Source organism: Colobus angolensis, unplaced genomic scaffold (assembly GCF_000951035.1).
Source record: "Colobus angolensis palliatus isolate OR3802 unplaced genomic scaffold, Cang.pa_1.0 Scaffold42, whole genome shotgun sequence".
Taxonomy (NCBI): domain Eukaryota; kingdom Metazoa; phylum Chordata; class Mammalia; order Primates; family Cercopithecidae; genus Colobus; species Colobus angolensis.
In genome coordinates this window covers 1,672,915-1,683,919 of record NW_012117599.1, presented here as the reverse complement: position 1 = coordinate 1,683,919, position 11,005 = coordinate 1,672,915, and the positions used below count along the sequence as shown (strand labels likewise).

General features: G+C 56.5%; 1 protein-coding gene across 3 annotated transcripts in view; it reads right to left on the bottom strand.

Annotated features, from left to right (window-relative positions):
• Positions 1-1,390: 1,390 nt before the first annotated feature.
• Positions 1,391-11,005, bottom strand: part of ZAP70 (zeta-chain (TCR) associated protein kinase 70kDa) — a 26,617-nt gene continuing 17,002 nt past the window's right edge. For 2 of the 3 annotated variants that reach the window (XM_011956538.1, XM_011956539.1), the window contains exons 5-14: positions 6,880-7,018; positions 6,692-6,779; positions 6,566-6,612; positions 6,326-6,377; positions 5,203-5,395; positions 4,448-4,654; positions 3,584-3,776; positions 3,352-3,492; positions 3,142-3,254; positions 1,393-1,878 (exon numbers count right to left, since the gene is read on the bottom strand). In XM_011956538.1, coding sequence (XP_011811928.1) covers positions 1,755-1,878; positions 3,142-3,254; positions 3,352-3,492; positions 3,584-3,776; positions 4,448-4,654; positions 5,203-5,395; positions 6,326-6,377; positions 6,566-6,612; positions 6,692-6,779; positions 6,880-7,018 — 1,297 coding nt within the window. In that variant the 3' untranslated portion in view covers positions 1,393-1,754. Of the gene's footprint in view, positions 1,879-3,141; positions 3,255-3,351; positions 3,493-3,583; positions 3,777-4,447; positions 4,655-5,202; positions 5,396-6,325; positions 6,378-6,565; positions 6,613-6,691; positions 6,780-6,879; positions 7,019-11,005 lie in introns of all 3 variants that reach the window. The other variant, XM_011956540.1, reaches the window with a different exon arrangement.

The window sequence follows — 11,005 nt, the reverse complement described above, 5'->3', positions numbered from 1 at the left end:
TCCTTGCAGGGCAGTGCTGGGAGGGAAACTGAAGTAGGGCTTGCAGGACTGAAATAATGTCCTCTGGAACGTGTCTAGACTTGCTGGCTCCTTGCTCTAGCCCTCCTAGGCTCCTAGATCGATTGTATTCCCATTATCTCAAGCAGCAGAACATGTTCCCTATAAATGCTAAACCGTCGCAGCTGTAAATCATGCGCTGAATGCAACCCGTCCTTTTGACCGCCACATTCTCACCACCTGTTTCTCTGTGGGATTATCAATAATAGCGTGGGCTCCAGGGCGCAGGGCCTTGGCCGCCTCCACAATCGCGACGGCCCCCTGGTGTCCTCTCTTTATCTCTCAGACGGTCTTTTTCTCAATTCTTGGACTCTGCCAGACTCTGTCACCCTCACGACCTGGCGTTGGGTCTGCTCACCCCAACAGGGGACAGGAATGGGGACCTGGAGGTGAGGGCCTGAGGTCGTGCTGCTGGCGGAAAAGGAGCCGCCCAGAGGTGAGGCAGGAGGTGAGGGCGGGATTGACCGGAGCTGGCCCCGGCCTGGGGGAACATCGCCATCTGGAGGCTGCCATACTGCACCCTCTTTCGTTGATTCCTCACCGGACATTTCTGGGGGGTCCGTTAGCGTCCCCAGTGTACTTGACACCTAGAGGACCATTTTTTAATGCCTCCTTCTTATAAAATAAAATGACTTTCAGCAATAATGATGACATGAAACAAATCATAATGATGGCCATAAAAGAAAGTCACAATTTATTTGCTGTCCAATATATTTTACATAATAATGTAAGTCATTGTCCAGCGACTCACGAGTGAATTTTAATAAAACTGAACTATCTGCAAACCAGATGATTTAAGAAATCACTAAATTAACTGATGTAATTTTTCTTCATTGATTCATTCTTTTTTAAAACAATTTAAAAAGAATGTTTGCATGTTGGTATTTTTCAAATTCAGTAATACAGTTTATGTGGGAGCTAATACGTGCATCTACCAGGGAAAAACAGTATCTCTCAGGATCTGCAAGGCACCCCTGGAGTGGTGAAGACCCCATCTGGATGGGGGAGGGGGTTAGCGTTGGTTAAAATCGCTCCAGGTGATCTGAACGTGCACCTGGCATGGAGCGCACCTGTCTCCACACAGGCAGGGGAGCTGGGCTCAGCCGGGCACGCAGCCCTTGGGCCCACACCCACCTGGCCTCAGGTTCCCCACTCCACCCCAGCCCCTCACTCACATGAAGGTGCCCCTAGGGTGGAGAGTGGGACCCAGCTCCATCTTCCCAGGGGTCCCTTCCAGGCTCAGTCCACACAAGAACAGTCACCTCCCTGCACTTTTCATAACCCACCCCTCCCCTGGCACCTATCCTCACCCCGGAAAAGAGGAGGGCGCTCAGACAAGAGGGAAGTTGAGTTTATTCTGGTTATATCTACACCTGACCACCCGAGGACACCCCGGCTCCAGTGTCAGGGCCCAGAGGAAGGCATCCGTGTCAGCAACGCCCTCGGCTCAGGGCCCTCCGGGAGCCCCCAGCCCAGGCTGCACGGCCCCACCCTCCCGGGCCTCCCTGCTCCGCAGCCACAGAGGACAGGGGCCAGGCAGGGAATGCAAGGCCAGCATGGCCTGAGACGCCCCCTACCACAGCCCAGCTGCGTGTGGAGACAACCAAGCAGGGCTCAGCCAGGCAGCAGGGCCTGGGGTGGGGCTGAGGCAGGGGAAGAGCCGGCGTGGAGGGCTGCAGGCCCTGGGTGGTGGGAGCTCAGGCACAGGCAGCCTCGGCCTTCTGTGTGCAGCCCGGAGACCCCTCCGCTTTGCTGGCCAGGCTGTAGTAACAGGCCCGCATGCGCTGCTCCACAGTCAGGAAATCGGGGCGATCCTCCCACCTGTGGGGGTTGGGGTACATCCAGTCTGCTGACCACACCCCCAGGACCCAGCTTCACTAGAGGGTGGGCATGCACAGTGCTTGGCTGAGGTAGACTTTCGGGGCTCAGAAAGTCAGCAGGGCTGTTGGGGTGGTGGGACGCTGGGTGGTGGAGAGGCCTCTGGGGTGTGAGAGCGTTGGGCGATGCCACACAGCCTAAGAGGCAGAGCTGCCCACACACAGGGTGCTGGGATAACCCTCTACTGAGCGTTAACCAGTGAGGACTCGGGGGACTGAGTGGAGTTGGTGTCAGAGTGGCAGCTATTGACCCTGGGGACCTGGGATACAGAAAGCTAATGCTTTGCGCCAGGGGGCCAGGGTATCAGTGGGCTGGGCGAGGGCTTAGACAAGAGGGAGTGCGAGGCTGGTGAGCAGCAGAAGCCTGGAGCGCGGCAGTGGGTCTGGCCAGTGGGGAGCTGCAGTATTAATGACACTGGGCATGGGGTATCCGTGGACTGGGTTGGGGTGCTAGGTGCTAGCCTCTTTGGGTACCGGGGTGTGGTACCCTGGGTGTTTCTTGATGGAGGTCGAATTAACACGTGTCACAGGAGGGTGGACCGGCCAGAGAGGGCCAGAGAGGGTCTATCTGTTGGGCTGCTTGGGTATTTGGGTGTCAGTGTCCTAAGTGCTGGCCGGTGGGGAGTCATGCGTTAGAGTGTCCACATGTTGCATGGGCAGTCTAGGGCGTCCGCTTGTTTGGGTGTGTGTTGCCTGTTGTCTGATGGGAAGGTGGGATATTGATGGTGTTAGGAGTTGAGATGTCTGAAGGTTGGGCTTCAACCAGGCAGAGGTGGGGGCTGGAACAGATGAGAATTTGGTACCTCAGTGCTCGCCTGTCTGGTAGCTGGGTGCTGCGTGCTGGCTGGTGGGGACTGGAGTGTTGGGTACTGGAGAACCATCTCATGCCCCGAGTGTCAGTGTCATAGGTTGAGTAGCAGAGTATGGATGTGTCTGTGTGTTGCAGGGTCCATGTGTTGAGTGATGACTGAGGTTTTAGATGCTGAGGCACAGGCCCACAGGCGGGGTGGCAGGGCGGGGCACACTGCAGCAGGACAGCAAACCCTGGTGTGTCAGAGAGCTGGGTGGGCGGGTAGGGGGTGGCTGCAAGGGCCATGAACTGGGTGAAGGGCTTTGGGTGGGATAGCATTATGTTGACATCAACTCATCCGGCACCAGGACTTCCCAGGGGTCAGCCCGGGCGGGTCCCCTCCCCACCGGCACTCACTTGTAGATCCAGCAGTCGCTCATGAGTTCGTACAGTTCAGGCGGACACTCTGATGGGCACTCCATCCGCTTGCCCTGCTCGATGAAGGCCATGACCTCCGGCCCTTTCATCTTCTGCTCAAACCAGGGCCGAGACACCTGTGAGTGACCAGGGTCCTCCTCCTCCTCCCCCTCCCTACCGCACCGCCCACCCGCCTCTGCCCGCGCCTGCCTTGTAGGGCTTCTGGCCGTAGGACAAGGCCTCCCACATGGTGACCCCATAGCTCCAGACATCGCTGCGGCTGGAGAACTTGCGGAAGTTGATGCACTCGGGTGCGTACCACTTGAGCGGCCACTTCCCTGCTGAGCGGGCCTGGGGAGGGGGAGATGCTGCCGGGTCAGGGCTCGGGGACCCTCTGCCCACCCAGCCTATCCACCCAGGCATCACAGGGGCAGAGGCTCACGGTGTAATAACTGTCATCGGCACCCAGTGCTTTGGAGAGGCCAAAATCGCTGATCTTGGCGTAGTGCCGGTTAACCAGCAGGACGTTGCGGGCCGCCAGGTCACGGTGCACGAAGTTCTTCTCCTCCAGGTACTTCATCCCCATGGACACCTGGTGCAGCAGCTCGGCCACATTGCTCACGGGGATCTCCTCCCTGGGGTGGCGGGGAAGGCGGGGTCAGCTGGGAGACCAGCCAAGTTCCCAGGGACAAAGCACACTTCTCTGACCCAGCTGGGCATGAGCCAGGTGACCATGTGTTCAAAAACGCTTACTGAGTACCCGCAGGGGACACAGCGGTGAACAAAACAGGCAAAACCCCTGCCTTCATCCAGTCTCGAGGTTTTAGGGATCACCCACACACTATGACTCCCAAGTCTAGACCTCTGCCTGCACCCCCAACGTGCTGAGGTGTCACAGGCATCTCAAAGATAATGTGGCCTGATTGTCCCCGTCCCCACGTGCACACCCACGTGGCTCCTCCACTGTCCTCTCCAGCAGCTCCTCTTTCTCTCACACCCAATCCGTCAGCAAACCCTGGCAGGTCTGCCTTCAGAATCTCCCCAGAACCCACCGCACTCCTCGCCTCGGCCTCTGCCACCAGGAGGCAGCCACAGCACCACTCACCCGCACTCCCAGGCAGGAACAGTCAGGTCCGCCCAGGCCCTTCCTCCCTCCTCACTGTCTCTCACTGTCTCCCACTGTCTCCTCCTCTCTGCCCCTGAGCCAGGTCCTTCCCACACATGCATGCGTGCGGGTGTGTGTCCACCATGCCCAGGCTGAGCCCCGGCCCCACCCACCCGATGGCTGGGCCCACCCGGTGCTCACTTCTTGCCGGCCAGGAACTTGTGCAGCGGCCCGCTGCCAGCCATCTCCATGACCAGCATGAGGGCCTCAGCCTGGCAGACACCAATGAGCCGCACGATGTAGGGGTTGTCCAGCTGGTGCATGATCTGTGCCTCCCGCATCATCTCCTCTGTGTCCGCCTTCTCCGTGCCCTGCTTCAGCACCTTGATGGCCACGTCAATCTGCTTCCTGCTCGACCCGGCCACGGGAGGCGTGTGGGCAAGGGGCACCGGCCCTGCTCGGCCCCACACCCCCACCCACCCATCTCTCTTCTCTTCTCCCTTGAGTTGTGCGGTAGACAACTGCGGTGGCCACCCAGGTTGGGACCCAGGCGCTCAATGGTCCCTGCGGCCGGGAGTGTCTGCTGAGGACAGCTCCCAGCCGGGTTGCTCGCCGGGAACAGACCATTGCCAAAAGGAATACAAAGTGACACCCTCCCCAGAGGCAGCCTGTCAGGGGCCAGCGGACTCACCGATCGGGGACCCCACTGCAGCTCCGCTGGGTTGGGTAACTGCAGCTCAGCCACCTCCCCCTGCCCAGGCCCACATCCCATCCCGCTCAGGTGTCCCGAGCTCTCTCAGGGAATCCTCCAGCGTGCAATGTCCTGCCCCAGAGTCTGTTTCGCAGGCAAACTGCTGTGAGACAGACATCCCGGCTCCCCCCACCCACAGCCTGGTGAAGCCACTCCCCTCTGCCCCCCTTCGGGAGAGCCCCGGCCACAGCACGGGCGGCCATACTTGCGCATGCGGTACACGCCTTGGCGCACTGAGCCAAAGTTGCCGCAGCCGAGTTCAATGTCGGCTATGAGGAGGTTATCGCGCTTCAGGAAGAGCTTCTTGTCCTTGAGCTCCTCTGGGTCGCTGTAGGGGCTCTCATACACGCTGGTGTCCATGGGCATCGGCCGCGGTTTCTCTGGGGACGTTACACGGGCTGGGCACACACAGCCGTACACTCCCAGGTCAGGGGCAGGGGCGTGGGCAGCAGGGCAGCCCCAGCCCCCACAAGCACCAGCCCCAGACAAGGGTGCCGTCCCTGGAGCACGCACAGGCAGGTGGGTGCCCATGCGTGTTCCTGCACATCCACACGCAGGCACTGGCACACACTCCTGGCCACAGCTGTGGGTGCACCGTGAGGCCACAGGAGGGTGGACGCTAGGGGCGGGTGCATTGGTATCCACGTGGCACCGTTACTGTGCCAGCTGCGGTGCGCATGTGTGTGCATTCGTACGTGTACACCTATGGCCAGGCCTGTCCCCGTCTGTGTATGCAGCACACAACCACATTTACAAGGCCTCCAAAGGTGAGCTTCTGGGTGCACATGTAACTATGTATCTTCTCTGTGCACACACATGTTCAGGTCTGCACCCACCCTGAGACACAGGAGCACCCGCAGCAGAGCATTTTAGGAATGTGAGCTCTGGGGTCCATCCTGGGTTCACATCCCGCCCCCACCACTGCCTCACATCCCAGTAGACAGAGCCCTCCCTCTGTCATCTGTAAAGTGAGGGTAATCACCATCACCACTTCATAAGGCATGTCAGGAGGGCTCGGTGGCTCATACACACAGTGACCTCGGAACGTGACTGACACATGGTAGGCGCTCAACAAACGTGTGTCTGGGGAGCCCCAGGCGGGGCCAGGTATGCTCCCTGCACGTCAGTACACACTGGAACGCACGTGCGCACAGGCAGGCGTGATGGACATGCGCGTGTGTGTCACAGGGGTTAACCAAGCCAACTGCCACAGCCTGGCCCGGCCCACAGCGTCCCCGTGAAACCCCACAGCCCTGACAGGGACCCTGCTCTTGGCTTGCCATGAGCCCCAACCCACACCCCCACAGCCCCAACCTCTGCCCGCTCACCTGGCTCAGGGGTGTATCCATCTGAGTTGAGGGTGTCGATCCGTCTCTGAGGCTAAAGGCCACAGAGTCAGCAAGGCCTGAGCTGGGGATGTCCATCCCCTCTCATGAGACCCATGTCCACTGAGGACTCCCAGAGACAGTGGAGAGACAGCCTCTTCTGCTCCACAGGTACCCCAGCCTCCCCCACAGCCACCCCCCAGCTCCATCCCCAAGGCCACACTCCAGGTGCCCCCAACTCACGTGAGTGAACGTGGATGGGTGGGCTGGGAGCGTGGGAGCAGCAGCCTCTGGGGGAGCAGAAGGGCCAGTGAGGGCTGGGGACCAGGTCTCCTGCCGCCCCGCCCACCGCCCGCCCGCTGCAGGCACCTGAGGCGCTGCTGGCGCTGCTGTTGGGACAGGCCTCCTTCAGGCAGTAGATGAGCCCATCCGCCTTCAGCTTCAGATACTCCACCAGCTGCAGGGAGCAGGCGGCTAGCAGAGGCTCCTCTCCTCCCGGAGCCCGGCACCCCATCAGAGCACAGCATCTCCCAGAACAAGCTGCACGGGCGGCCTACCTGCCAGAGCGTGTCAAACTTGGTGCCCTCGGGAATGCAGTACTTGCCCGCCTTGTCTTGGCTGATGAGGTAGTGGTACACCGTCTTCCCATAGATGAGGGACAGGGCATATGTGCCCTGCTCCTTCCGCGGCCTCAGCCTGGCAGGGGAAGGGAAGGGATGTAACCCCTAGAGCCACCTAGGGGCCTCCTCCTGTGCCCCGGTTCCCCCCACACACACCCTATGGGCTCCACACCCAGGAGCCTTGGAGAGAAGCTGCAGGGACTGGGGAAGCCAGGCCAGGCCCCCATCGCCTCCTGATCTGCTGATGATGGGCTGAGTGGCAGAGGGCGGTGGAGCGGCCATGGCTGTGTTCCCAGGAAAATGCACAGTCCTCCAAGAGCCAACAGACGGCCATTCACGGGGAATACCTGACCATCCACAGTGGACACTCAGCCGTGGAGGAGGGGGACACCATCCACTGGGGAACACCTGGTCCCCCATGGCTGAACACTTGGCCATCCATGGCCAGACACTTGCCATCCACGGGAGAGAGCCATCCACAGGCACTCATTGAGGGTACACTTGGCCACACAGTCAGCCAACCATGGGGGGCACTTGGTTGTCTACGACAGACACAGAGCCTTCAACAGGTAGACCTAGCACCATTCTCCTGGGGAGAGAAAGCCTTTTCCACCTAGACCCACACAGGTAGGTGCAGCTTCATGACCAGCTCACAGGGCACCCTGTGCAAATCAGAACAAGTCACTTTCTCATCACAAGACTGACCAGTTCCATAATAGATGGACCTTTCCTAGAATGAGACCCTCGATTGCTTTCTGCTGGAATTTTGTCAAAACAAATATATAAATCTTCCATGTCTGTGATGGGAATTGAGCCCCTCAGAGGTGGTGTGTTTGTGGGGTGAGAAACTGTCCCCCCATCCCCTCCAGCCCTGAGTACACACACATCCCCCATACACACAGACCAACTTAGTGCCAGACACTGGCACCCTCATTGAAGCCCCACAGTGACACCAGTCAGCATCCCCCACAAAACAGTTTTGTCTGGGGTCACTGGCACAAGCCTCTCCTGCAGGATCAAGTGTAGCTTTCCAGTGAGGAGGGAGGGCAGCTGGCCCCATGGAAGCTGTGGAGGGCAAAAGCAGCCAACTCCTGATCTCAGGGATTGCCCTACAGAAGAGCCCTTGGGATGGCCTGTGAGCTGCACCCTCCAAGGTGCAAATTCTCAGACCGGGCCTGGCCCTGCCTGTGGGTGTTCATTCACTGGACAAGTCTTTACAGACTGTGGACCACAGGCCAGGCACTGTTCTGAGTGCAGGGATATGGCAGTGAGCAAGGCAGCCGTGGGCCCACCTTGCAATGAGGCCCTTCCTTAGGAAATGTCCCCTGAGTGAGGGAGAGAGGTACAGCTGTGACCATCGCCTCCATTCCTGGACAGCATGTTCCCCAAAGAACGGTGCAGTGAAGGGTGGGGCAGTTCCCAGGCTAGCCCACAACAGTCTGGAGACAACGTGGAGAGATGGGAAATCAAGGCAGGGGGCAATGAGGGCACACAAACGGGCAAGGAAGAGAAGCCACAAATTAGGAAGCAAACGTCCCACTGAGACATGAGGCTGGGACAGCAGATGCAACGCCATCACGTGAAACCCCACAGTGACACCAGTCAACATCTCCCACAAAACGTTTCTATTTTGAGTCACTGGCACAAGCTCCTGTTAAGTGCAGCTTTCCAGTGAGGAGGGAGGGCTGTTGGCCCTGGGGGTCTCGGAGCTGTGGCAGTCAGAGGCAGCTGGCAGGCTGGCCGGGAGGTGATGGTCTCCAGGGACTGTGAGAAGTGAAAGCACCTCCTAAGGGTCACAACCTGAAGTTTTACACTGACAACAGAGACTCAATGCCAAGTCACTCACCAATAAACAGCAAACCTCCCCTCCCATCTTCCCTCCTCCGTCTCTTTGTTTTGTTTTTGTTTTTGTTTTGTTTGTTTGTGTTTTTGAGATGGAGTCTCGCTCCGCCGCCCGGGCTGGAGTACAGTGGCACGATCTTGGGTCACTGCAAGCTCTGCCTCCCGGGTTCCGAGTAGCTGGGACTACAGGCGCCTGCTACCACGCCCAGCTAATTTTTTGTATTTTTAGTAGAGATAGGGTTTCACCATGTTAGCCAGGATGGTCTTGATCTCCTGACCTCGTGACCTGCCCACCTTGGCCTCCCAAAGTGCTGGGATTACAGGCATGAGCCACCGTGTCCGGCCCTCCATCTGTCTCTTTCATTCTTTCTTCTGGAACTAATAATTTCCTCCTTGTTTATTTAAACTTCCGTGTGGAATATTGGAGAAAAACAGCCACAATGTTAGGGAGCTCTTTGCATCAATAGGTGGGGTCTCCTCCTCTGTCTCCTGAATCAGGGTTTGACCATGTGCCTTGCTGACAGGACATTAGCAAACATGACACAAGCAGAGACTTCAAAAGTAGTTGAGCATTGAGGTTGGCCTGCCCTCACTTGCTTTTCCTGGCAGCTCTCCCAACACCATGGGAATGAGTCCAAGCTAGCCTGCTAGAGAAGGCCCATGGAGGAGAACCAAGGCGCCCCACATGAGTGGCCAATAGCCATTCATGTGAGTGAGGCCATCCCAGAGACCATCCAGCTCCAGCCAATCTTCCAGCTGGCTGTGGCCACATGAGTAAGCTCAAAAACCCAGCAGAAGAGGCACCCAGCTGAACTTAGCCCAAATTACCAAGCAAACCAGCCAAATTGCCAAGTAAAACAAGAGTGAATAAATGACTGGTGTTTGTTTGTTTGTTTGTTTGAGACAGAGTTTTGCTCTTGTCACTCAGGCTGGAGTGCAATTGTACGATCTTGGCTCACTGCAACCTCCACCTCCCCGATTCAAGCAATTCTCCTGCCTCAGCCTCCCAAGTAGCTGGGATCACAGGCATTCACCATCATACCCAGCTAATTTTTGTATTTTTAGTAGAGACAAGGTTTCACCATGTTGGCCAGGCTGGTCTCAAGCTCCTGACCTTAGGTGATCTGCCTGCCTCAGCCTCCCATAGTGCTGAGATTATGGGTGTGAGTCACCACACCCAGCTGTAAATGACCATTGTTTTAAGCCACTACGTTTCAGGGTGTGAATATAGCACATTGTTACACAGCAAATGCTAACTAATACACTCTTTGGAAAGAGACACATGAGTTCATAAAGAGCAGCCACAAATTGCCAGATAATAACCACACAGGCTAAGACATTGGTGTTATCACCACATATATTTCAGTACTATAAATTCTACTTTATTCACACACACAAAAAAATGCTAGATAGTGGCAGTTCTTTGTTCTTGCAGTTGGAACTTGCACTTAAGCCAGAAGTACAGGCTAAAAAATCAACTTGTATCTCTGCTCTTAAAATAATACGTAGAACTTTTAAGAGCTCCATCTGTCTCTGGTTCATGATTGTAAAAAAAAAAAAAAAAAAAAAGAGCTACCATTTATTTATTTATTAAGATATTGGTTCTAAATTCTTCACATATTTGTCCTATAATCACAGCACTCCCCACAAAGTAGGTAATATTGTTATCTCCATTTTGCGGATGAGGAAACTGAGACACAAGATTATGTATCTTGCCTAAATTGCAGAGTTGGTAAGAGGTGGGAGGTGGAGCCAGGATTCAAATGCATTTCTGACTCTACAGTTAATTGCTACCTAAGACTAACACCCAGGTCTGTCACAGATTATCTGTGAAACCCTGAATAAACTGCTAATCCTTGCTGTGCTTCGGTTTCCTTATGTATAAAATGAGATAACTGGTCTAAATCATAACTTCTTGACCTGAAAAGGGTTCGAAGGACGAGGTTCAGGACCAACCATGATTTTGTATAACTGTCTGCCAAGTCCTTGAGGTGAATACGTTTTGGGGGATTGTGAAAGGGGCAGTCAGTAGGATTCCAAAGAGGTCTGCGGTCCAGGAGAGGATGAGAAACACTTGACAGGCCAGGTGTGGTGGCTCACGCCTGTGATCGCAGCACTTTGGGAGGCCAAGGCAGGCAGATCACCTGAGGTCAGGAGTTTGAGACCAGCCTGGCCAACATGGCAAAACCCTGTCTCTACCAAAAACACAAAAATTAGCTGG